Genomic DNA, 25,471 nt, shown 5'->3' with positions numbered 1-25,471 from the left:
ATTATCGTACTTATCATATTCTTGTCTTATTTCTGTGTCGTTTTTCTTTTCTTAATTTGTTTGTTTCATGTTTTGCTGTTTTTCTTCCTCCCTTTTTTTCTGCTTCCCTATTCCTTTATTGTTTTCATTTGTTTTACACTTTCTCTCTCTCTCTCTCTCTCTCTCTCTCTCTCTCTCTCTCTCTCTCTCTCTCTCTCTCTCTCTTCCTTCCTTCGTTCCGCGATCTGTGATCTGTCCCTTTCAATGTTCAATAATAAGTAGGTTCAAAACAGCCCCATAATCTTTTTCTAACAAGGGAAATAATTAAGCACAAGATGGTGTAGAAAAATATGTATTCAAATATCTTTGTGGTACAAGGTTCAAGGTATTAATTGTCCTAATAAATTGAGGCTTGAGGCTGATAACTGCATCACATTGTGTATATGTAGTATGTTAAAAAGGCCATTTGTTTTGTGTTTTTATAGGTTAAGTTGTTGATTAAATAATTTTTTCATACTCCTATCTCTCTCTTACACATAGACCCACCCCCCCCCCCCCCCCCCCCCCCCCACACACACACACCTGCTACGCTACAATGGGTGAGCCTCTGCCCTCTGCTATGCTATGATGGATACGTCGAGGAGGCAGAAGGTCGATCGGCAGGTTGGACAGGGTGCTCGGGAGGACAGCCAAGACTCCGGGCGGCTCTGGTCCTGACGGGAGGCGAACCTGTGTGTGTGTGTGCGTGTGTAGGGAAGGAAAAAATGTATTAATATAGGTTTGAATGCCCCAGATAAGTCCTTCCTATATCATGTGTTGTTATTGTCAGCTTGAAATACATACAATAAGGGGAGGAGGCGGCAGAGAAGGAGGAGGAGGAGGAGGAGAAACGTGTATAGAAGAAAAGAAGGATGGAAGGAGGGAAGAAATTGCTAAAGAAATAAAGAAAATAAAGGAAGAAATTGCTCTGATATTAAAAAAGAGAAGAGGAGGAGGAGAAGGAGGAGGGAGATAGGAAGAATAAAGGAGAGAGAGAGAGAAGGAGAGGGAAAGGAGAAAGGAGAAGAACTTGATAGAATTAAAGGAAAAATGAGAAATATAGAAGGAGGGAAGGAAGGAAGGAAGGGAGAGAGAGGGAGAGAAAGGAAGAAAAAAAACAGATACAATCCCTACTTAGACTACACACACACACACACTTACCATTTACTAAGGCATGACACACACCACATGGGACGGCAGTGACACTCCTGGCACTGACCATCACCCCCGCCGGCACCGCTGCACCGGCGCTGGAGGGTCACATTGGCCTCGGTCTGCTGGCACCCAAAGCACATCGACCGTTCCTGCTGGGGGGGGAAATAATAATGATAATAATAATAATAATAATAATAATAATAATAATAGTAATAATAGCTAACGAACGATATTTTGCATGACCCCAAGGAAGACATTATGGACCCTTACTGTAGGGGGGGAGACCGTGGGGTTGAGGCGGATGGTCTCAGTGAAGGTCTCGAGGAAGAAGTCCGAGAGGCTTTGTTGGATGACGATGTGGCGTGCGTTGACCACTGGGTTGACCACCTTACGCTCCAGCTCACCAAACTCCACCGAGCTCAGCCTTCACCACGACGCAAGATGGAAGAGGAAAGCAAGGTTAACTTCTGTGTTAACTCATATCAAAGTCCTGTTCCTCCTCCTTTACTTGACCTCTCCTTTCCTAAGCTGAATTCCTCCTTCCTCTCCCTCTCTGTAACTTGTATTAAATTCCTTGTAACTCCACCGAGCTCAGCCTTCACCATGGCAAGGGATGGGAGAGGAGAGCAAGATTGACTTCTGTGTTAACTCAAATCAAAGTCCTGTTCCTCCTCCCTTACTTGACCTCTCCTTTCCTAAGCTGAATTCCTCCTTCCTCTCCCTCTCTGTAACTTGTATTAAATTCCCTCTAACTCCACCGAGCTCAGCCTTCACCATGACACAAGATGAAAGAGGAGAGCAAGATTGACTTCTGTATAAACTCATATCAAAGTCCTGTTCCTCCTCCCTTACTTGACCTCTCCTTTCCTAAGCTGAATTCCTCCTTCCTCTCCCTCTCTGTAACTTGTATTAAATTCCTTCTAACTCCACAGAGCTCAGCCTTCACCACAGGACAAGATGAAATGGGAGAGCAAGTTCAATTTCTGTATAAACTCGTATCAACTTCCTAACCTCACTTTACGATGACACAAGATTATGTAGGAAAGCCAGGTTAAATTCTGCATAACCTTGTATTAAATTTCTAACTTCACATAGCTAACCCATTACGACAGCAAGATTAAGTTAGATGGAGTTTCATTACTAAGGAAACACACATATATGAATTTACTGAAGCCACATATAGAGTGACTGTTTAGCTTATGGTTAGAAGGGCTTAGGGTACCTTCAAACACGTGATAGCCAGCAACTTAAGCAAAAACCAGACATAGAAAGACCTCACATTGTTACATAGAAAGTTGCATTATGTACTGAGGAAATATACATGTGAATTAACTGTTTAGGTGTTGCTAAGGAAAGTATCTCACTAATATCTTACCCCAAGAGTCCTCCATGCTTGTGGGAGTGAATGAGAGAAGAAAACACACATACACTGAATAAATGCATACAATAAACAGTTGAATGTAAAAAGAAACATAGACATCATAGAAAAACCAGGAAACGCATTTATAAGCAGTAGGAAAAACAAAAAAAAAAAACAAAAAACAAAAAAAAAAAAAAAAAATACACCCATGCCATGAATCACAAGAAACGAGGACGTGAAAAAATCGAAAAACATCAAAATAATAATAATAATAATAATAATAATAATAATAATAATAATAATAATAATAATAATAATAATAATAATAATAATACACACACCTTAGAGAGAAAGCCGGCACCCCTTCCCTGACCGACACAACCTTGATCGTCAGCAGCTGGGCGGGGGCGGGGTTGGCCTCGGTGGTGGCGGCGGGCCCAGCGGTGGTCTGACTAGCCTCCAGCGACAGCACCGCGTCCCTAAGGCTAGTGAGCTCAACCTTGTAATTCGTGACCTTGAGAAGCCAGCTGTCCGTGGCCACTACGCGATAGACGCTCGACGCACCGCTGGTAAACTTGTCAACCCTAGGGAAGGACAAGAGCTTTAGGGTCAAATTATTAAATGTTTCGGGCAGAGGTCGTTATCAGACATTTCAGCCTCTCACATCAAATATTTTCAAAGGCCAAATAGGAGATCAGTTGGGTTCTAATGAGTGTTTTTTCAGGTTCATAGTACAGAAGAGGGGTCAACCTACCACCAGGGTCATAAAACTACCCCTGGAAATAACCCCCAAACTCCTATGAAAGCCTTGTCAAATGTGTGTTTCTTAGGTCCACAGTACAGAAGAGGGGTCAACCTACCACCAGGGTCATAAAACTACCCCTGGAAATACCCCCAAACTCCTATGAAAGCCTTGTCAGATGTGTGTTTCTTAGGTTCATGGTACAAAGGAAGGGTCAAACTACTGCCAGGGTCATAAAACTACTCATGGAAATACCCCCAAACTCCTATGAAAGCCTTGTCAAATGTGTGTTTCTCAGGTTCATGGTACAGAAGAAGGGTCAAACTACCACCAGGGTCATAAAACTACCGGTGGAAATACCCACAACTCCTACAAAAGCCCTGTCAAATATGCGAAAGGCTCAAGGTATGAAGTATGAAGCGTATGATGGCCTGCTGGTAAACTTGTCAACCCTAGGGGAGGATCAAAAGCCATAGGATCAAGTTATTAAATGTATCCGATTTCCATTACGACTTTCCTTAGGCCACAGGGAAGATTAGCTGGGTTTTCATGGGTGATTTTCCCGTTCATGATGCAGAAGTCGTGTAAAACTATCACCACCATCCCAAAACAGTTCATGAAAAGCCCAGCAACTTCTACGAGAGGCTCCTTCCCTTCTCTTCAACTTGCATTTCCTCCATTCTCTCCACATAACTTCTACCTTCCCTCCACATTTTCCTCCATCTCTCCACTTCTCAACCCACCTTCTAAATTCCGTATTAATATCCGCTGCCACAGACTTCCAGGCCTCAGGAGAGTTGCTAGATGCATATACGGCAAGGCTGGCGGCTAGCGGATGCCCCTGCCAGCCGCCCTGCCACCAGCCCGACACCACCCATGCCACAGCAGCCGCCGGGAGAAGGGAGACCAGGACGAGGAGGACGGAGGCTTGGGAGTGGATGCGTGTGTCCAGGAAAAGCAACACCCAGGGCTCGGCTTTCATTAGGGTCGCCACGTAACCTGTGACGGAATAAGCATCCTCGTATACACAAATAATAATACTCTTACAATAATAATAAAAAAAGTTAAAAAAGAAGATAGAAGACATATTTCAGCCTCGTCTCGTAACCACCATAACTTACCAGGCAGCAGCAGGGTGTGAGCGAGACAGGTGGCAGCCGTCCTACGCATGTGGTACTGTACGAAGGTCAGACTCTCACTGCCCAGCCACCCGCCAAGCAGCGCCTCGATGGTGAGCCCCGCTGATGCCACCTCGCTCGGGGGGAACACCAGCATGAGAGCGAACATCCAGTAGACCACCGACACGAACAGGACCCCGGACATTGTGCCTTCCTTAGCCTCTGTGGGGGAAACCGTATTAGAAGTAGGAGCTGTAGAGAAAGAATTGGACCCTTAGAAGTAGTATTATGGGGGAAACTGTATTAAAATTGAGAGTTGTAAGGAAATATTGGACCCTTAGAAATACTGTTAAGGGGGAAATTGTTCCCTGAAAAGTAATATTATAGGGGAAACTGTATTAAAATTAGGTGTAGGGAAAGAACTGGACCCTTGGAAGAAGTATTATGGGGGAAACTGCATTAGAATTGTGAGTTGTAAGGAAATATTGGACCCTAAAAAGTAATACTATGGGGGAAACTGCATTAGAATTGAGAGCTGTAGGGAAATATTGAAGAGGTAATTGTAGGGAAAGAAAACTGAATCCTTAGAAGTAGGGATTGTGGGGAAAATTGAACCCTTAGAAGTAATTATGGGGAAAAAATCAATCTATACGGAAGTGACGAATTATGATCGGTATTCTTAGACGTACCTGCCTCTCATATCAACTACTTCTAAAGGCCAAAAAGGGTATCAATCGGGTTCTCGTGAGTGTTATCGTAGGTTCTTGGTACAGAGGAAGGGTCACACTACCACCAGGATTATTAAACTACCTCTGGAAATGCCCTATACTCCTACGAAAACCGTGTCTTATATATGAGCTTTGGGATTGAAATGTTTAAGAATATGACCCTATAGGTAAAAGCGATTCCTCAGACGTAGTTGATGATAAAAACTAAACCAGCGTGTAGTTTAACAGCAATAAAATGTCACCCCTAGGCAGGAAACACTTCACTCTCTGCATAATGGGGTTATTTCAATACTAATTAAGGAGAATCTATGAAGTAACTAAACTGTGAATGTATGGAGTAACTGAATTGAAGTAACTGTGAATTTAAGAAGCATTTGAATCCAAGTAACCGTGAACTTATGAAGCAACTGAACTGTGATTGTATGGAGTAACTGAATTGAAGTAACTGTGAATTTAAGAAGCAACCGAGTCTTAGTAACTGTGAATTTATGAAGTAACTGTGAATTTATGAAGCAACTGAGTCTTAGTAACTGAATTTATGAAGTAACTGTGAATTTAAGAAGCAACTGAGTCTTAGTAACTGTGAATTTATGAAGTAACTGTGAATTTAAGAAGCAACTGAGTCTTAGTAACTGTGAATTTATGAAGTAACTGTGAATTTAAGAAGCAACCGAGTCTTAGTAACTGTGAATTTATGAAGTAACTGTGAATTTAAGAAGCAACCGAGTCTTAGTAACTGTGAATTTATGAAGTAACTGAGTCTTAGTAACTGTGACTTTATGAAGTAACTGTGACAATGGCGTTATATTAGCAATTTATAAAGAATTTGTGAAGTAGTTTCTTTCTTACGTGGGTGGAGGTGATGGTGTCAGGCCCCACAGCTCATATCTTCCCCTCTCCCTCCTCTTCTCCCTTCTTCTTTTTCCCTCTGACGCCTTAAATAACTTCCTCCAGGTCTCTCCCCTTCCTCCTTATCCTTTAATTGCCTTCTTCTCCTCTTCGTCGGTAATTTTAATGGATTCTTCGAGGATTTTTCCGCTCTTGTTTACAATCTTTCCTGTTTCCGGTCTCGGTCTGGGTCTCGGGTCTGTTGACGTGGGAGGGAGAGGGGGGGTGGGATGGGAGGGGTCGTAGTAGTATGATATTAGTTGTAGGGGTATATTATAGTAGTAGTAGTAGTAGTAGTAGTAATTGTAGTAGAAGAGAGAGAGAGAGAGAGAATGTAATACTATGTAAGGGGATAGATAAAAAGATATAGAGATAAACATATACTACCCTTTCATAATGCGTCAAATCAGAGAGAGAGAGAGAGAATGTAATACTATGAAAGGGGATAGATAAAAAGATAGATAGAGATAAACATATACTACGTACCCTTTCATAATGCGTCAAATCAGAGAGAGAGAGAGAGAGAGAATGTAATACTATGTAAGGGGATAGATAAAAAGATAGATAGAGATAGAGAAACATATACTACCCTTTCATAATGCATCAAATCAGAGAGAGAGAGAGAGAGAGAGAGAGAGAGAGAGAGAGAGAGAGAGAGAGAGAGACACTCTTCTCACTTATCATCAAACTTAAGGACTCAAATAAAACACCACAATATCAATCAGTAACTTTAGTGAAGAACAAATTAGTGAGTTTATAATTATACCCAGACTGCAGGGGGTACTGAGCATAATATAAATAAGAGAAAATTAAATAAAAGAAAAGAATTATAGCAGAAAGAGCCTATTTAATAAGCCTATAATTATACCCAGACTGCAGGGGGTACTGTAATATAATTGAAATGAGAGAAAAATAAAATAAATTAATTATAGCAGAAAGAGCCTATTTAATGAGCCTATAATTATACCCAGACTGCAGGGGGTACTGAACATAATATAAATAAGAGAAAATTAAATAAAAGAAAAGAATTATAGCAGAAAGAGCCTATTTAATAAGTCTATAATTATACCCAGACTGCAGGGGGTACTGTAATATAATTGAAATGAGAGAAAAATAAAATAACATAAAGGAATTGTAGCAGAAAGAGCCTGTTTAATAAGCCTATAATTATACCCAGACTTCAAAGGGTACTGAACATAATATAAATAAGAGAAAATAAAATAACAGAAATGAATTATAGCAGAAAGAGCCTATTTAATGAGCCTATAATTATACCCAGACTTCAAAGGGTACTGAACATAATATAAATAAAATTAACAGAGAGGAATTATAGCAGAAAGAGCCTATTTAATGAGCCTATAATTATACCCAGACTGCTATGGGTACTGTAACATAATAATAATAAAAAAAACATGAACAGAAAGGAATTATATCAGAAAGAGCCTAATTAATAAGCCTATAATTATACCCAGACTGCTATGGGTACTGTAACATAATTGAAATGATAAAATTATATAAAAGGAAGGAATTATAGCAGAATCAACCTAATTGATGAGTATAATTATACCCAGACTGTGAAAGGAACTGCAACTTAATGAAAATAAAGATAAAATAAATTAAAGAAAGGAATTATAGCAACAGGTTAATCCCACTACAATAATTATGCTTCCTAATTCATCATACAATTCATCTCTTGTAATAATAATAATAATAATAATACAGTGACAGTCTTGCTCTTCTGCTCAGCTGTGCTAGTAGCCTCAACAAGTTAACAGAAGCTATGTATGGTTAGGTTAGAAGTCTCCCTTTCCAGTGCGTTTCCTATCCTACCCTAACCTAGCCTGACCTGACCTATCCCATTGCCTATCACACACTCAGCCCTGCCAGCCTTGAGGTTAGGTGAGGTCTTGACAAACTGTGGTATGGTTAAAAGTCTCCCTACCCTAACCTAACCTAACCTTTCCTATCCCTCTGCCTATCACATACTCAGCCCTGTCAGTCTTGAGCTTAATAGGGAGGTCATGGCAAGCTACTATGTGGTTCGGAGTCTCCCCTGACCTAACCTATCCTAACCTATCACATACTCAGTCCTGTAAATCTTGAGGTTAAGTGAGGTCTTGGTAAGCAATTGTGTGATTAAAGTCTTCCTTTCCCTACCCTAACCTAACCCTTCCCTATCACTTAGAGTATTGCCAAGCACCCCAATCAGTAATACTTAAATACCCTCAAATTCCAAACCCTAAAGCCTTAACTCTTTCCATTATTGCCACCAAACTTGATCAGACATATATGGTCTTTCCACTCAGCCTTAAAACTGACAGGGGAAGGCTTGGCAAGGTCCCCAATCAATAATACTTAATTACCCTTATATTCCAAGCCCTAAAGCCTTACCCCAATCACTTATCAGCCCCAAATGTGATCAAACATATATGGTCTTTCCTCTCAGCCCTGTCAAAGCCTTAAAATTGTCAGGGAAAGTCTCGGTTAAGTCCCCCAATCTTACTAAAACCCTCAAATTTTAAGTTCTAAAGCCTGACCCTGATCACTTATCAGTCCATAATGTGATCAAACAAAGATGGTCTTTCCTCTCAGCCCTGTCAAAGCCTTAAAACTGACAGGGAAAGTCTCGGTAAGTCCCCCAATTCTACTTAGACCCTCAAATTTTAAGCCCTAAAGCCTAACAGCCCTAAACTTGATCAAACATATACGGTCTTTCCACTCAGCCCGACCAGAGCCTCAAATTTGATAGGGGAAGTCTTGGCTTGGTCAGAAAAGAGTTTGGGCGGGCTGGTGCTGGGTGGGAGGCCAAAGATCTTCTGCAGGACGGCAGCGAGGGTGTGCTGTGGTAGTACGCCGCCCCCACAAGGATTTTCCAGCACCACGCAGCCCCTTAGGCCGTTGGTGCTGCCCCCGTGCTCCACGTTGATGTACCTGCCGAGAGAGAGAGAGAGCATGAAGGACACATGGAGGCTGATCTAGAGTTTACCAGTGAAAGGGATGAAAGAATGAAGATGCTGGTTATATATCATAGCTGTGGTTAGAAGTCTTCCTTTCCGTACCCTATACCTTTGCCTATCACATACTCAGCCCTGCAAAGTCATACACATACACACACACACACACACCTGTTATAGGGCCTGAGGGTAGAGGTCGCAGAGAGTGTGAGTGAGTGAGAGAGAGAGAGAGAGAGAGCACGAAGAATACAAGAAGGCTGATCTAGAGTTTATCAGTGAAAGGGTTGAAAGAATGAAGACGCTGGTTACGTCACAACTAGATATATGCAGTCATACACACATACACTCACACACACCTGCTATAGGGCCTGAGGGCAGAGGTTGCAGCTGGCACTTTTTCCTTCCCATATGTGATAACTAAGGTCTTGCCGGACAGCGGGGCAGCCGGGGCATCAGGGCGGAGTGGCTGGCGTTCAACATGTAGCCGAGCCTGGCCAGCGGGGAACCCAAACAGAGCCCTTGCCTCCTCCAGCAGCTCGGCGACGGAGGCTACCACAGGGCGCCCGACTGGGTTCTCAAGTAGCAACGTGGCACTGCAGCTTCCAGCACCTCGACGTGGAGTGCCATCCAAGACCACGTTGACCCAGGGGCATGCCGGTCCGCTCTTGGCACCCCCCGCAGCTGTGGCACTCGTAGACGCAGGTGTGGTGGGTTTAGAAGGTGCGGTCGCTGTGGTGCTGCCCGGAATACCACGAGTTAAGGTCAGAACGAGGTCACAATCCTTAACGGGGCACTTTTCCTGGATGACGACCTCCCCTTTGACAGCCCCCACGCCAGCGACCTTGCATGGGGTGCGGGACGTGGCCTCGATGAACTGCGTGTGTGAGGTCACGATCTGTGCCAGCTGTGAGGTCGTGTCACTAACCGCCAGCCACACTGTGACCTCATCCGTGGGCACCAGTCTGGCCTTCTTCCGTAGTCGCTGAATGCGGTTCACGACCTCCCTGGCGAGACCCTCCGCTTGAAGCTCCTCCGAGGGGGTTGTATCGAGGAGGACTAAGGCGCTGGAATCTGCATGGGCCTCGTAGCACCCGCCAGTACCACCAAACCCGTACTTGACAACCACATCCTCGGGCAGTAGCGTGTGGCCAAGGATGTCTAGGGTGCCACGTTCGAGCATACCCTGCACCTCGATATCGGACATCCCACACACGACACGCTGGACAGCCTTCACATCACCCTTGAGCCTCGCGCCGAGATTACGGAAGTTAACATCGGCAGTGAGCGTAACGCCGTAGCGGGAACGATCGGTCGACGTCGTGAGGGTCCGCACATTGAGCTCCTCCTTGATGTAGTCCTCTAGGGTGCGGAGGGAGTGCAGCGCCCCCTCCCCACCCTGTACCACCACCACCACCTCCCGCAGTGGGTACTTCAGCGGCAGGTTGTGGCGGTCTCGGAGGTAACGCCCGAGCTCAACCACACTCTGTAGCAAGGTCACGCTGGCCTCCACTTCAGGGCTAACCAGTGATGCGATTGGCTGTGGCACACTGAGGTAGTGGACTGAAGCTGTGTCGCCCTAGGGAGGAGAAGAAGGAGGAGAGTTCGTGGTTAGTGCGGTTAGAGTTAGTGACTGTATAACCAACAAGGGGAGTTAGTGGTCAGAGTTAGTGACTGTATAACCACCCAGGGGAGTTAGTGGTTAAAGTTAGTGAGTGTAAAACCAGATGCCTCTAATGAGTTTCCTATTTTCTGTAACTCTTTCAAGATGGGAATATCACTTGCTTCCTTACCCACAATGCACCTCTCCTCCCTTTCCTAACTAAGCTTACCATTCCTCCCTTCTTTCCCTCCCTCCCCCTCTCCATTTCCTTTTCTTTACTGTCCTTCCTTTCCCTTCCATCCCTTTCCTTCCTTTCCCTATCAAGCTTACCCTCCCTTCCTTCTTCCCTACAAAACTTATCCTCCCTGTATTCTTCCCCCAGCTTTCTCCTTCTCTCCCTTTCCTTTCTCTATCAAGTTTACCCTCCCTGGCCTTCCCCCAGTACACTCACCTCCCCCAGGGCTCCCGGCTGCACCACCCTCCTCAGGTTCTGGTACATGGTCTCCGTGATGAAGGGCGTGAAGGGCGCCATCACCCGCACCATGCACAGGAGCACGGCACAGAGGGTATCCAGGGCACGAAGACAGTCTTCCTTCCCTCCGTCACCCTTCAGTCGCCTCCTGTTGAACCTCACGTACCAGTTGGTGAGGTTGTCCACGAACTTGACGAGCCGAGGAGTCACGTTGTAGAGGCGGTACGCGGCCATCTCCTTGTGGACAGCCCCAAGCAAGGACTGGGTGAAGGAGAGGATCCACCGGTCCATCACGTTGGCCGAGAGCCCCATGGAAGCGTCGCCCTTGAAGAGGAAGCGCTCACCCTCCTCCTTCTCGTACCTACAGGGAAGAGGCGACATTAATTTATTGTTATTCTTTTTGCATCCCTTGAAGAAGAATCGCTCGCCCTCTTTCTCGTACCGATGGGGAAGAGGCGACATTATTTATTTATTTTATTTTTTTTACGTCCAGGCCAATAGCACCACTAGGGTTTTATTTTAGGGGCAAGGTGGTCGACCCGGGACTGTCATGGAGAAGGCAAGTGTTTGTAGAGATGCCATCTGTTCTGAATGGGTTGTTACTTTTACTATGATTATTATTACTGAAAGCTATGAAAGGGCAAAACAAACAAAAAAATTATTGTCCCAAACATGAGTGGATGCAAAAATTAAAAATAAAAGTGAAGGAAGAATAATGCAACAAAGGACATAAACAATTCTAAGCATAGAGACTTCACACACTAAAGCCATACACACACACACACACACACACTTACCTATGGACCTGCTGTACAAAGAACCGATATGCGTTGAGCCAAGGCACAAAGACCTCCTTCATGAGCGCCAGCACCTCACTCTTCTTGAAGCGCAGGTTCTCGCCACGTACGGCTGGGCTGGGAAGGGTGAGAAACAGGCATTAGGATAGGGCTTTCCTTTCCCTTCTCTTAATTCCCCTCACAAACTTACCCTATCCAATGTTGCTAGATTGTCGTACTCAGCCGCTTATATTTCCCGACTTCCTACCCCAAAACTGTCTTCTGGGCTCCAATAACGAAACTCATATATAGTTATCGTTGAAATAGTTAGAACCTGATGTTCCTTGGCAATAGTTAGGCGTCAGAAACCGGTAAATACTATGCTCTGAGTACGGTAATCTGGCAACAGTGACCCTATCTTTGCTAGACTCCCCCGCACTTTTTTTTATAGTAAAGGAAACAGCTCGAGGCGTCAGGATGCGAGGGAATGCGTTAGGTTAGTTAGGTGCTGTTACAAAGGCTGAATCTCCCCTTGGTCTTGGTCTAGGGGTCTTGGTAGGAGGTTTCTGTTGTTGCTGGTGACTATGGAGTGTCCTAATGTACCCATGATTCCCTTCCTTTCTTTTCCTTATCAAAATTTCTCTCCTTTTCTTTTGTTTAACTGTCCTTTCTTGCCTTTCCCTTCCCTTCCCTTCCTTACCCTCCCTCTCTCTCTCCCTGAATTGTCCATCTATCCTCTCCCTCACCCGTACCTCCCCTCCCTCATATCAAGCGCATTCTCCCTGGACACCCCCGACCTTATTCTCCCTCAACCCCCCCCACCCCCTGACGTACCTATTAGTAAGATACAGCCTCAGTGCATCAGCCCCATACTCGTCGACCACCTCCATTGGGTCAGGGTAGTTCTTCTTCCGCTTGCTCATCTTCTGCCCATCCTCGGCCAGCACCAGCCCGTTCACGATGAGGTTCTTGAAAGGGGGCTTGCCGAAGAGGGCCGTGGAGAGGACCAGGAGGGTGTAGAACCATCCGCGAGTCTGGTCGATGCCCTCCGCGATGAAGTCCGCTGGGAAGCAGTCCTCGAACTCGCGACGTCGCTCGAATGGGTAGTGAACCTGATCGAGAGGGGAAATGATATGTGTGAGGGAGTCTGTAGGATGTTAGGTAGGATATCAGATGTGTAAGGTCAGGTTGGTAAGAGATAGGGGGAAGGATGTCAGTGAGGGAGTTTGTAGGATGTTAGGTAGGATATCAGATGTGTAAGGTCAGGTTGGTAAGAGATAGGGGGAAGGATGTCAGTGAAGGAGCCTGTAGGATGTTAGGTAGGATATCAGATGTGTAAGGTCACGTTGGTAAGAGAGAGGGGGAAGGATGTTAGTGAAGGAGCCTGTTGGATGTTAGGTAGGATATCAGATGTGTAAGGTCAGGTTGGTAAGAGATAGGGGGAAGGATGTCAGTAAAGGAGCCTGGAGGATGTTAGGTAGGATATCAGATGTGCAAGGTCAGGTGTGTAAGCAATAAGGGGAAGGATATGTGTGAGGGAGCCTGTAGGATGTTAGGTAGGATATCAGATGTGTAATGTCAGGTGTGCAAGAGGTAGGGAAAGGCTGCATGGTGTGAAGGATATCAGGTTTGTGAAGGATCTTAAGTCTGTAGGAGTTAAAGAAAGGATGTGTGGTGGGTAGGATCTGAGGTTTAAAAGGAAGGGAAGGATGTTAGGTCTAGGATATCAGGTTAATGGGGGATAGGGAAAGGATGCCTAGTGTAAAGGAGGTCAAGTTTACACAAGATATCATATGCACAGGACGCCAGTTATCTATACAAGGCAGGATATCCTTCTCACCTGGGCAATATAGGAAAAGGATGTGTGGTGTGAAGGAGAGTTTTCTATAGGATATCAGATGCATAGGATGTCAGTTATGTGTGTGGGTCAGGATATCCTTCTCACCTGGGCGATATATAGCAAAAGGATGTGTGGTGTGAAGGAGTTTTTTATAGGATATCATATGCATAGGACACCAGTTATCTATACCAGGCAGGATATCCCTCTCACCTGGGCGTAGGGCATGGAGCCAGACTCAAACCAGCAGTCGAACACCTCCATGACGCGCTTGAGAGGGGGCTGGCCAGGACGAGCAGAGGGGATGGTGAGGTGGTCAATGCTGTCACGGTGGAGATCCGTCACCTTCTCCCCTGTAAGTCTTTCCAGCTCCTCGATACTGCTGATACACACCACCTGGAGGAGCGAGACTTGAGGGGTGACTTCTGTTGTGTGTATGTGTCTGTGTGTGCATGGTGGATATGCGTGCACAGGAAAATGACCCAAAGTTTACTGTTGATGAAGGGACGTTTTGGTAATAGTCTTTCTAGTTCCTTTATCTCTCTCGCTGACCACCTGGAGGAACGAGACTCAAGGGGTGACTTCTGTATTGGGAGTATGTGTCTGTGTGTGCATGGTGGATATGCATATACAGGAAAATGACCCAAAGTTTACTGTTGATGAAGGGACGTTTTGGTAATAGTCTTTCTAGTTCCTTTGTTTCCCTCTCACTGACCACCTGGAGGAACGAGACTCAAGGGGTGACTTCTGTATTGGGTGATCTTGTGGTTATAAATACTCCTAGCTTATTGTATCTAGTTTGTGTCATGTAATAGTCTTTCCAGTTCCTCTGTCTCTCTCGCTGACCACTTGGAGGAACTATAATCTTCTATGTTATCTCACCCTTTTATATTTCTCTTGAACAGGCAAATTATAAAGAGTCCTCATCTCTCTCTCTCTCTCTCTCTACCTGATTTGGCTCATAATACTAATACTAATAATGCTAATACTAATGAGTTAACAGATGTAGGTGTTGTCCTTACCTCCGAGAAGTCCTCAGAAGTCCACAGGGGTATCGGGGTGCCCCAGTACCTCTTGCGACTCACGGCCCAGTCCCGCGCGTCCCTCAGCCAGTTGGCAAACCTGCAGAGACGCGACATCACAGACACTTGAATCTAATATCAGTCCTTGTAATTATCCACCCGAAATTGACCTCTCGTTTCGCTACTCTTCACTTTTGTCTATTATGGGAGCGGTGAGTAGCGGCCTTTTTTTTTTTTACTCTTTTTGTTGCCCTTGAGCTGAGAGGTTCTTATAATTATTAACATGCATATTTGTCCTTGTAAACAGAATAGCATAGTCACTGGGCGAACATATCAAATGGAACTTGTCATAATTAACACATGTAGCTGTTTGTCCTTATAAACAGAGCTGAAATCACTGGGTTAATATTTCAACCATAATCGCATACTCTCTCCTCCCTGGCGTTCCTCCATCCACAGGTCTGCTTCAGTCTACCTCCACTTATGAGTATTACTATTTTCATTATTATTACTCCTAACAGCTGTGGAGTAGACGACCTGGAAACAGTGCTCAGAAGGGAAAGACTTCGATGGTTTGGACATGTGAAGAGAGCAGGGGAGGATACAGTGCTGGGAGTTTTGGAGAGATTGGAGGTAGAAGGAAGGAGACCAGTTGGTAGACCTAGGAAAACGTGGAGAAGGTGTATACAGGAAGACTTGGCACTGATGGGATCGGATGAGCATCAGGCAGAAGACAGAGTAGAATGGAGGTAGAAGGAAGGAGACCAGTTGGTAGACCTAGGAAAACATGGAGAAGGTGTATACAGGAAGACTTGGCAGTGATGGGATCGGATGAGCATCAGGTAGAAGACAGAGTAGAATGGAAGAGCCAAAAAGCGTCCAACCGCTCAGGAAGAGTGAAACGGATGGTAAATGAAATGATGATTATGATGATTATTATTCCTAACTTACTGTGCCTAGTGTCTATCATATAATACCCTTTTTAGCTCCAGGTTTTCTTTGGACTTCAAGCTGGTTCCCTCCCTTGTATCTCCACCTCCACAGCTCTTCCCATTAATAACAGTAACACTAATGTCGGTATTATAAGACACATTGGGTTCTCACATCAGCTATTTCTAAAGGTCAAAGAGGGGGTCAGTCGGCTTCTAATGAGTGTTTCTTTAGGTTCACGGTACAGAGGAGGGGTCAAACCACCATCAGGGTCATAAAACTACTCCTAGAAATGCCCACAACTCCTAAGAAAGCCTTGTCAAATAGGTGTTCTTGGGCGACTAAATATCTTATAATACGACCCTAAGTCATCCGTCACCCACCTCTTATCCTTAACAAATCCGGGCACCCAGTAGGTCTTCTCATTAGCCTCCAGCAGCCGGTCCTGCATCTGCTCCACCCGGATGAACCAGGACGGAACGGCACGGTAGATGAGCGGCGTGTCAGACCTCCAGCAGAACGGGTAGCTGTGGTTGACTGTTTCCGCCACGACCAACCGACCCCGAGACTGCAGCTCCTTGATGATCGCCGGGTCCGCTTCTTTGACATGCCGTCCCTGGAAGTCCCGAACTGCTGGCATGAAGCGCCCTGCGTCGTCCACGGGGCAGATGGGGTCCTCGTCGTCCCTATCTATGAGGCCGTAGGAAAGGCAGACTCGGAAATCGTCCTCTCCAAAGTAAGGTGCCTGGTGGACCACGCCGGTACCGGACTCAGCGCTGACGTAACCATCGCAGAGAACCTTGAAGGCGCCGCGTGAAGCTCTCTTTGGGGCAGGAGAGAGAGAGAGAGGTGAAGTTTGGAGAGAGAGAGAGAGAGAGAGAGAGAGAGAGAGAGAGAGAGAGAGAGAGGTGAGGTTTCGGGAGAGAGAGAGAGGTGAGGTTTGAGGAAGAGAGAGAGAGAGAGAGAGAGAGAGAGAGAGAGAGAGAGAGAGAGAGAGAGAGAGAGAGAGAGAGAGAGAGAGAGAGAGAGAGAGAGAGAGAGAGAGAGAGAGAGAGAGAGAGAGAGAGAGAGAGAGAGAGAGAGAGAGAGAGAGAGAGAGAGAGAGAGAGAGAGAGAGAGAGAGAGAGAGAGAGAGAGAGAGAGAGAGAGAGAGAGAGAGAGAGAGAGAGAGAGAGGTTGAAGGTAAAGCGCACGACTCATTATAAAATCAAGCTCATTATCAAAACAGTAACAGTAAAATCGGAAAAAAACGAGAGTAAAATCAATACCAAATGAGTTAACAGCACTTCTCCGTCCACAGGGGAGCCGCCAGACAAGACTCACATGCTTGAAGTAGTCAAATAGAGGTGTGTACTGCGTCCCCTCCAGCTCCCGCCCCTTGAACTTGGCCAGCACCTCATAGTCGTCCTCCTCCTTGAACAGCTGCTTGATCCGCGCCTCCATCAGGATGTACGTCCCTGAACGGCTCTCAATCTACCGGGAGAATGTAGTGATTTTTTTTTTTACATCAAAAGATGCGGCTAAAAAAAAAAAAAATAAAAAAAATAAAAAAAATAAAAAAAAGCCCGCTACTCACCGCTCCCACAAAAGTAAAAAAGTAGCCAAAAGAGGTCAATTTTGGGTGGATGGTAATGATAATAAATCACCTATAGATAGACAAAGGTAAATACTGTATTCCTCACTCTTTGCATCATCATTCCCCTACAATCTTTTCCCTGAACTTGTGTAATGCAAAAACAGTGGAAAAAGTCACCTGAGAAATAGCCATCAACGCTCTGATCAATAATAATAATTGACAGTTGTGCTCTCCTGTTCAATCCTGCCAGTGCCTCAATAGGTTAATAGAAGCAATGTATGGCTTAGTTAGAACTCTACCTCTTGTATCCCATAAACTAACCTATTATAGCCTAACTTAACTTTACCTAACCTTCCCTAACCAAACCTAAGCTACCCAAACCAGTGCCTCAATAGGTTAATAGAAGCAATGTATGGCTTGGTTAGAACTCTACCTCTCGTATCCCATAAACTAACCTATACTGGGCTAACTTAACTTTACCTAACCTTCCCTATCCCCTAAGCTAACCTAACATAACCTCAGCTACCAAACCAGTGCCTCAATAAGTTATAGAAGCAATGCATGGATTGGCTAGAACTCTCCTTTTCCTATTCCATAAACTTACTATACTAACCTTACCTTACCTAGCCTTCCCTATCCCCTAAGCTAACCTAACCTAAGCTACCCAAACCAGTGCCTCAGTAGGTTAATACAAGCAGTGTATGGCTTGGTTAGAACTCTCCCTTTCCTATCCCATAAACTAAGCTATACTGATCTAACTTAACCTTACCTAACCTAACCTTCCCTATCCCCTAAGGTAACCTGATGTAACCTAACCTACACCAAACATAACCAGACCTAACCTACCATAACCTAATCTAACTTAACCTAATGTAATCTAACCAAACCTAACCTGAGCTAACTTAACCAAATGTAATCTGATGTAACCTAACCTAACTATTCCTATCCCTCTTTCCTCTACCACATAATAAGAATAAGAATAAAATGGTCAATACCAATACAGCCACTGCCTCTCATCCCTTCCCTTCCCTCACCTTTCCCTGTATCTTCACATAGTCCAGCTCGGGGTTGACGCACAGTGCCATGTTGGAAGGCAGAGTCCAGGGGGTGGTTGTCCAGGCCACTAGCACCACACCCTCTTGCCCCACCACCGGGAAGCTCACAACCACTGGGGGGAAGAGAGAGAGAGAGAGAGAGTGAGGTAGGTGTGTCAATAGAAGGATATTTGAGGCGCTTGGTGTAATGAGTTCACCATATATACAAGAAAAACTGAGAGAATACTAATACATATAAAGATACAGGAATGCAAAGGAAGATACTATATTATTTAGACATATATAATAAAAACTAAAGGAATATGAACACACTTAGAGATAAAGGAATGCAATAGGAGAAGGCGGAGGAGGAGGAGGAAGGGGACAGCTTACCAACAGAATCTCAACCTGTCAATACCTTACAATATTACTATAGGAGGAAAACTAGATATTGATAATGAAGATGAAGAAGAGAAGGAAGAGTAGGAGGAGGAATGGGATAGCTTACTGACATAATCCTGAGTAGAGAGGGAACTAGATATTGATACAAGAAATGAGGAGGAAGAGGAGGAAGAGGCAGAAGAAGAGAAGGAGGAAGAGGAGGAGGAGGAATGGGATAGCTTACTGACATAATCCTGAGTAGAGAGGGAACTAGATATTGATACAAGAAATGAGGAGGAAGAGGAAGAAGAAGAGAAAGAGGAAGAGGAGGAGGAGAAATAGGATAGCTTACTGAAACAATCCTGAGTAGAGAGGGAACTAGATATTGATACAAGAAATGAGGAGGAAGAGGAAGAGAAGGAGGAAGAGGAGGAGAAATAGGATAGCTTACTGAAACAATCTTGAGTAGAGAGGGAAATAGATATTGATACTGAAGATGATGAAGGAAGAGGAGGAGGAAGAAGATGAGAAATGGGAGTGGAGAGTTGAGGAGGGAAGGAACTAGATATATATAAATAGATAGATAAATAGAAATAGATAAGATAGATTGACAATGAAGATAAGGATAGGATAGGATAGGATAGGACAAAATAGGACACCTTACCAGAGGGGTCCTGAGTATCCTTATAATTCTGCCCGGCCTCAAAGTTGGACAGCGGCGTAGAACAGGCAGTCGAGAACGGCATGACCTTGAAGCCACGGTACACTAGGCCCTTCTGGAACAGCTGCGCGAACACCCACCACACACTCTCCATGAACCAAGGATAGAGAGTCTTGTAGTCGTTGCGGAAGTCTGCCGAGAGGATACAATGAGAGGATTTGCAAGGAAATGGCTATGGACCGGCAACAGTGGAGGAGGCTCATAACTAACTAACCTAACATAACCCCACGGAAGGTCTGATTCTAATACTAACGCAACATAATTAACCCCCCAAAACACATGTAGTGCAATCTCTCCAACCAAAAAACACCTCATCAAACACTAACCTAACCTAACCTAACTTAACCCCATGGAAGGTCTGATTCTATAACACTAATGGAACATTTTTAGTTTATTACCCAAAAAAACATGTACCGCACTTTCTCTAACCTAAAAAAAAACACCTAACACTGACAAAGTTAACCTAACCTAACATAACCCCATGGAAGGTCTGATTTTATAACACTTAACACAACATTATTACCCCAAAAAATGCACGTATTGCAGCTTCCCTAACCCAACACTAACCTAACCTAACACAACCCCCAAGTCTTCTAATCCCAAGCCCTCAACGCACCAATCCAGCGGCCGAGCCTGTTGACAATCTGCTCCCACTCGTCGGCATAGCGGCTGACGATGCCTCGACACAGCTCATTATACTTCTTGATGCCCATCGCCGCCACGTCCTCCGGGCCAGTGATGCCGTGGGTCTTGTCGATCTCGTACTCCTGTGAGGGGACGGTGAGGAAGGGAGTGACCGAGAGAGTGAGAGAGGAGATAGGAGGGGGATAGGAGAGTGTGCGAGAGAGAAATGGAAGAGACAGGGAAGGGGAGGAAGGAGGGAAGGAGGTAGGGAAGGAGGGTAGGGATGGAGGAATGAGGGAAGTAAGAGGGAAGAAGGGAAGGGACAGTGAAGGAAAGGTAGGGATGTAGGGAGATAAGATTGAAGGGAGGGATGGAGGGAATTAGTGAGGAAGAGAATGGAGGTAGGGAAGGAAAGGGAGGGAAGGAGGAAAGGGAGGGAAGGAGGAAAGGAAGGGAAGGGAGAAGAGGAGTGAGTGAGAGCAAGGAAGGAAGGAAGGGAAGGAGAGGAGATGAAAGGAAAGAGAGGGAGGGAGGAAGAAGGAAGAGAAGGGAAGGAAGGGAGGGAAGGAGGGAGGAACAGCAAAGGAAAGAAGCAAAACCAAGCATAAGAAAACAAAATAGAATCAATCAATCAATCAATCCCTTCAAACTCCACTATACTTAATCCAATCCCCTTCTCATCCCCTCTTCCTTTGGCCAACCTCACCTACACTAACAAGAGTAACCATAACCCAAAGCTACCAAGGCAAGTCAGCAACCCAACCCTTCACCCGCTGGTTCCCGTCGGCCCACTCACCACAGGCAGGCCATGAGTGTCCCATCCGAACCGCCTCTCCACGTGGTAGCCGTTTTGGTGTGCCCAGCGAGTCACCACGTCCTTGATGGTGCCCGCCAGAATGTGTCCATAGTGGGGCAGCCCCGTGGCGAAGGGCGGACCATCGTAGAAGGTGAACCTGTCGGGATATGGGGTGAGATTGTTGAGTCTGTGTTTGTAAATGTATCTGGCACCTCAGTTTGCCTATTTGAAATGCCTCTCATGGAAGTTGCAGGGATTTTCAGGGGCTAATTTGTGATGCTAGTGATAGTTTTACACATCAATTGTGAACCTGTGGGATTACGGGTGAGATTGTTGAGTCTGTGTTCATAAACGTATCTGGTATCTCAGTTTGTCAATTTGAAATGCCTCTTGTGGATGTTGCTGGGATTTTCATGGACTGTTTTGTGTTGCTAGTGATAGTTTTACATGTCAATTGTGAACCTGCTGGGTTATGGGGGATTTACATCATGACAAAATTTTGGCCCGTTGCTGGTACACGGTAAACCCATAAATTTGACCTGTTGCTGGTACACGGTAAAACCACAAATTTGGCCCGTCGCTTCTACCGGGTTAAAGCACAAGTCACTTCCCATCCGCTGTCAACTCATTAGGAAAACTTACCTTGGTCGATCCTTGCTCTGCTTGAGACAAGTGTGAAAGACGTCAAGCTTCTTCCACAGCTCGAGGATCTTGTGCTCCTCGGTGTTGAAGGACTTCTGATCCACCTCGGGCACAGGCTGCAGCTGCTCCTCCATCCTGCCCTGGGTACTGTGCTGATTCTCCGCTCTCACTCACAAACTGGGGGGCATAGTAGCGAGACACAGTTGTAATTAATCCTTAGAGGGCAGCAGTATTTAAAGAGTAGCTCCCCCCAAAAATGAATCGTCTAAAAATAGTCACAGCCAACCTTAGGACTTTAGCATAAATATTGTTATGAAGCATAAGAGGTGTTTTAAATATCGTCTGCTATCTTTAGATTCTGCCGCAATCTGGAAGTGTTGTTATATTTCTGCCTTACAAAACTGACTGACTGAATTTTGGACCATCTATATATATCTATACAGGCAATCTAGAACCATAGTCAAGTGGGAGGGGTTACAAAGCCTTATCCAAACACATCTACACACAATAAACTAACTGAGTGCTGGGTATGATATTTAAATAGTTACATGCTTCCCCTTGAAGCCTTGGATCAGGGGCCTTGAAAGATGAATATGAAGAAGAAAGATGAAGTGAAATTATTTTGTTGTTTATGCTTTTGACTTTAAACTGCCTCCCTTACTGTAAAAAAAAAAAAAAAAATAAATAAGGGAGGTTAGGTTAGGTTAGGACACAGAGGCCGGGATCAGTGACCATCTTGACATTTCTGGAGGGTGTCAAGCTAGTCATGGAGGTGCAATACCACTAAATACCTCTTTACCAGACCTCCCCACGACATTTACAAGTCACAAAGCACACATGAAAAATTAATCCAGACCCGGAAAGTGTTATACCGGCAACAGGGACCGAACCCGCGACCAGCTGGATGGGCTCTTGAACCAGTCTGCCAAGGAGGTGCCCCGCTGACCGAGAGGTAGGGTGGTCGGGTGAGGCACTGATAAGGGCTGTCGCGCCCCGCCTCACCTCCTGGCAAGATGCGGCGGCCCGGCTGACGCAACTTGGTTCACTTGACAGTCAGGCAGGCGCGGCTCACGGCCCCTCTCTAGCACCCCTATTACCACGGCCAGGGACACCATACTCACCTGGCGTTGTCCTGAGGTTATGACAGGCGTGGAAATAGGTGAAGATGTCTGTCTGAGGAGGGCACAAAACCTTCTTCTTCCTCTTCTTCCTCTCCTCCACGAGGCGGCTCCTGTGATGTGTTGTGGTCCGCGGTGCCATATTATCGTACCCAAGACATCGTATTTTCTGCTTTCTGACAAATGACTCTTGCAAACAAACCCCAATAATTACAGATTGTAACAATATCTATAATCAAGTTTCGTTATAGGGGTGGGGCTGACAGTTTTTGGTTGGATAGCGGCAAATATATGAGGCTGAGTACGACAATCTGGTAACGTGTGTTGTGGTTTGGTGGTCAGTCTCGCGCTACGGACAGTTTTCATCTATAAAAAAATAGATTGATTGATAATTTATTGTTGCAGGTAAACAACAAGGGAGAAGGGAGGAACATGCCATCCCAACCCCCAGGCAGGACAGTGTGTGATTATTACTGAAAAATGTTTCCTACCACCGATATGATTGATGATTGATAGTTTATTGTTGCAGGTAAACAAGGGAGAATTATCCTTTTCTAATACTGAGTTTAAATCATGGGATGAGACATTCGTGCGGGTCTAAGAAGCCCAACAAGGGGGAATTTTACATACTAAAACAACAAGGGTCAAGGGGTAACCGCCCAGTCAGTAGGGAACCTGGCGTGAGGAGATTGCTCGATCCTTGTTAGGTCTTGTATCCTTGACTCCAAACTACTTATTCTTGCCTTAAACTGCTCCACAACAATATCCAGAGCGCTTCGAAAAGCTTGGTTCTGTTCCAGCCAGCAAAAAATATGGGCCCCAGGTGGGCAACATATGGGAAAATGAGAGCAATAATATGGGTCCCCAATTGGGCAATCTTAGTGGGCCCCGGATAGGCAAATATGGGCCCCACGTTTGCCCACACGGACCTCACATGCACCAGGGTATTTGTGTGGAGCCCAAGTGGGCAGAGTGGGCCCCATGTGGTAACCATATGGGCATGCATGGGCAACATTCCTATAGATCCACATGATGATAGTTCCTGCTGCCCACAGATCCCTTGTTGGAGCTCAAATGACATCCCTATGTACATCAGTTTATTGCCTTTTGTTGAAACCAAGAAATTATTTTCAACAAAAGGCAATAAACTGATGCATACACAGGGATGTCATTTGAGCTTCAACAAGGGATCTGTGGGCAGCAGGAACTATCATCTTTTCATCCTGTTGGCTTAAGTACAGTATCCATGCTAATCAACCCGAGGCAAATTTATCAGGCAGATGTGCCAATAACACAAAATTCACTCCATGAGAGCACAGTAAGAAAGCCCGGTCTTGGCAATGACCAATTCTCAGGGGCGATGAGCTGTTCGGCCAGGCAGCCTAGGAATCACCAACAACAACCCGGGGCAAAAAATATGAACACGTACTTAAAAGTAATTCCTGGTTTATTGCTTTTTGAAAACTACAAAAACATAAATTATTTTTCATCCTTCTGGAAACAATGCACTGGTTTCATAGGCCATGAATAGCCAGACAACCAACTAATTCTGAACATGGGTTTGTTGCAAAATAATAAATGAAAATACTCAATGCAATAAAATCAACATATATGAATAAGAGCAGAATATGACTTGTACCTGTCTACTACTTCTGTGCAGATACATAAATTGCTTCTCCTAAGAGGATGAAAGCCCAGCTGTCTCAGGGTCATGCCACTCAAATGTGGTTAATACAAAAACATAACAGGGGTAGGTGGGTGTGCAAGTGTTATATAAAACAGCCCATTCTGCAAAACTGAAACAACTTCAAATAATGTCCTCATGAAGATATACTCTGATTATTGCAATTTGGATTACCAGTAGTCATTATATACACTCGACCCTCGATTCAATGGACCCAGTTTTAATGGATACATGAACCAACAGACAAAATTTGGAGCACAGAAATCAGTCCAAACATCCTTCCTCCAATCCATTTCCCTCCCTCTACCCAAGGCAGCCTCAATGCAGCCCATCCTTCCTGTCTCTCACCATCTTCCATTCAGACTTCCCTCTCCCCCATCCCCCCTCCTACCCACCTACCAGGGCGAGGATGGGGTCGGCGTGCAGCTCACGTATCCTGCCGGCACTGAAGGAGGCGGTGAGCGTCAGGCCCGCCGGTGAGTGCTGTGCCTCCACCCGTCCAGCTCCATCGCGGCGCCCTCACTCAGAAACTCGCCCACTTCTTCCACTGTTGGCGGGGTGTAGGAGAGAGGTAGAAAGATTATAGTTGATGAATAGAGAACATACAGCAGAGTGATTAATACTGAATAAGCTAACTAACAAACAACAAATTAACTGACTGAATGACCAACTTACTAACCACTTAGCTTGAAATATGCAAAGCAATTAAGAATAAATATTACAAGAAATGATGGATTAATTAATGCATTTAGTATTGCTACCTCTACCACGTTAATTACTATTACTACTACTACTACTACTACTAATGATTGATTGATTGATTGATAGTTTATTGTTGCAAGTAAAACAACAAAGGAGAAGGGAGGAGCATGCCATCCCAACCCCCAGGCAGTACAGAGTGTGATTACACAACTAAGGATACATGTGTAAATAGCACCAGGAAACTAAAAAGATACAATGGTAGGGGACAAGTGCTAAAAAAAATAATAATAAAGGCCTTGATTTAGTCAAGGGAGCAGACATAAGAGACTGTACATATGGACTACAATCTAGGGGCAAATGCAGGATACTCACTAAGCACAGCTGAAAGAACATTATTGTTAATGAACAGCCCACCAGCCCAGGCAGGGCCCAGTGGCCCTGTGGGCGGTAGGCACTAATAATAATAATAATAATAATAATAATAATAATAATAATAATAATGCTACTGCTTCTACTATTACTACAACATGATTATTACCTACTGCTCATTATTTTACATTAGCGTCTTTATACATTTAACCCTATGTTAGAGG

General features: G+C 44.9%; 2 protein-coding genes across 6 annotated transcripts; both read right to left on the bottom strand.

The window, feature by feature from the left end:
- Positions 1-315: 315 nt before the first annotated feature.
- Positions 316-6,207, bottom strand: LOC126997701 (transmembrane protein 129-like). 2 transcript variants are annotated; one of them, XM_050858933.1, is made up of 7 exons: positions 5,971-6,207; positions 4,397-4,615; positions 4,019-4,274; positions 2,875-3,117; positions 1,444-1,597; positions 1,180-1,325; positions 316-708 (listed from the first exon to the last, which is right to left on the bottom strand). In XM_050858933.1, the coding sequence occupies exons 2-7, from the start codon at positions 4,596-4,598 to the stop codon at positions 597-599; spliced, it is 1,113 nt and encodes a 370-aa protein (XP_050714890.1). In that variant the 5' UTR covers positions 4,599-4,615; positions 5,971-6,207; the 3' UTR covers positions 316-596. The 2 variants fall into 2 exon arrangements, with proteins under 2 accessions (XP_050714890.1, XP_050714891.1); XM_050858934.1 differs by having other exon boundaries at positions 1,180-1,322.
- Positions 6,208-8,532: 2,325 nt separating this feature from the next.
- On the bottom strand, positions 8,533-24,688 carry LOC126997699 (isoleucine--tRNA ligase, cytoplasmic-like). 4 transcript variants are annotated; one of them, XM_050858932.1, is made up of 15 exons: positions 24,576-24,688; positions 21,375-21,551; positions 20,733-20,889; positions 19,929-20,079; positions 19,256-19,444; positions 18,211-18,344; positions 16,924-17,073; positions 15,984-16,423; positions 14,671-14,770; positions 13,862-14,044; positions 12,646-12,923; positions 11,833-11,949; positions 11,015-11,396; positions 9,320-10,539; positions 8,533-8,940 (listed from the first exon to the last, which is right to left on the bottom strand). In XM_050858932.1, exons 2-15 carry the CDS (start codon positions 21,506-21,508, stop codon positions 8,706-8,708), a joined length of 3,870 nt encoding a protein of 1,289 aa, XP_050714889.1. In that variant the 5' UTR covers positions 21,509-21,551; positions 24,576-24,688; the 3' UTR covers positions 8,533-8,705. The 4 variants fall into 4 exon arrangements, with proteins under 4 accessions (XP_050714889.1, XP_050714886.1, XP_050714887.1 ...); XM_050858929.1 differs by lacking the exon at positions 24,576-24,688 and adding an exon at positions 22,496-22,659; XM_050858930.1 differs by lacking the exon at positions 24,576-24,688 and adding an exon at positions 22,247-22,414.
- Positions 24,689-25,471: the final 783 nt, after the last annotated feature.

This window comes from Eriocheir sinensis, chromosome 12 (assembly GCF_024679095.1).
Source record: "Eriocheir sinensis breed Jianghai 21 chromosome 12, ASM2467909v1, whole genome shotgun sequence".
Taxonomy (NCBI): domain Eukaryota; kingdom Metazoa; phylum Arthropoda; class Malacostraca; order Decapoda; family Varunidae; genus Eriocheir; species Eriocheir sinensis.
Note: the sequence above shows the minus strand (reverse complement) of the source record. Positions and strands in the feature narration are given on the sequence as shown.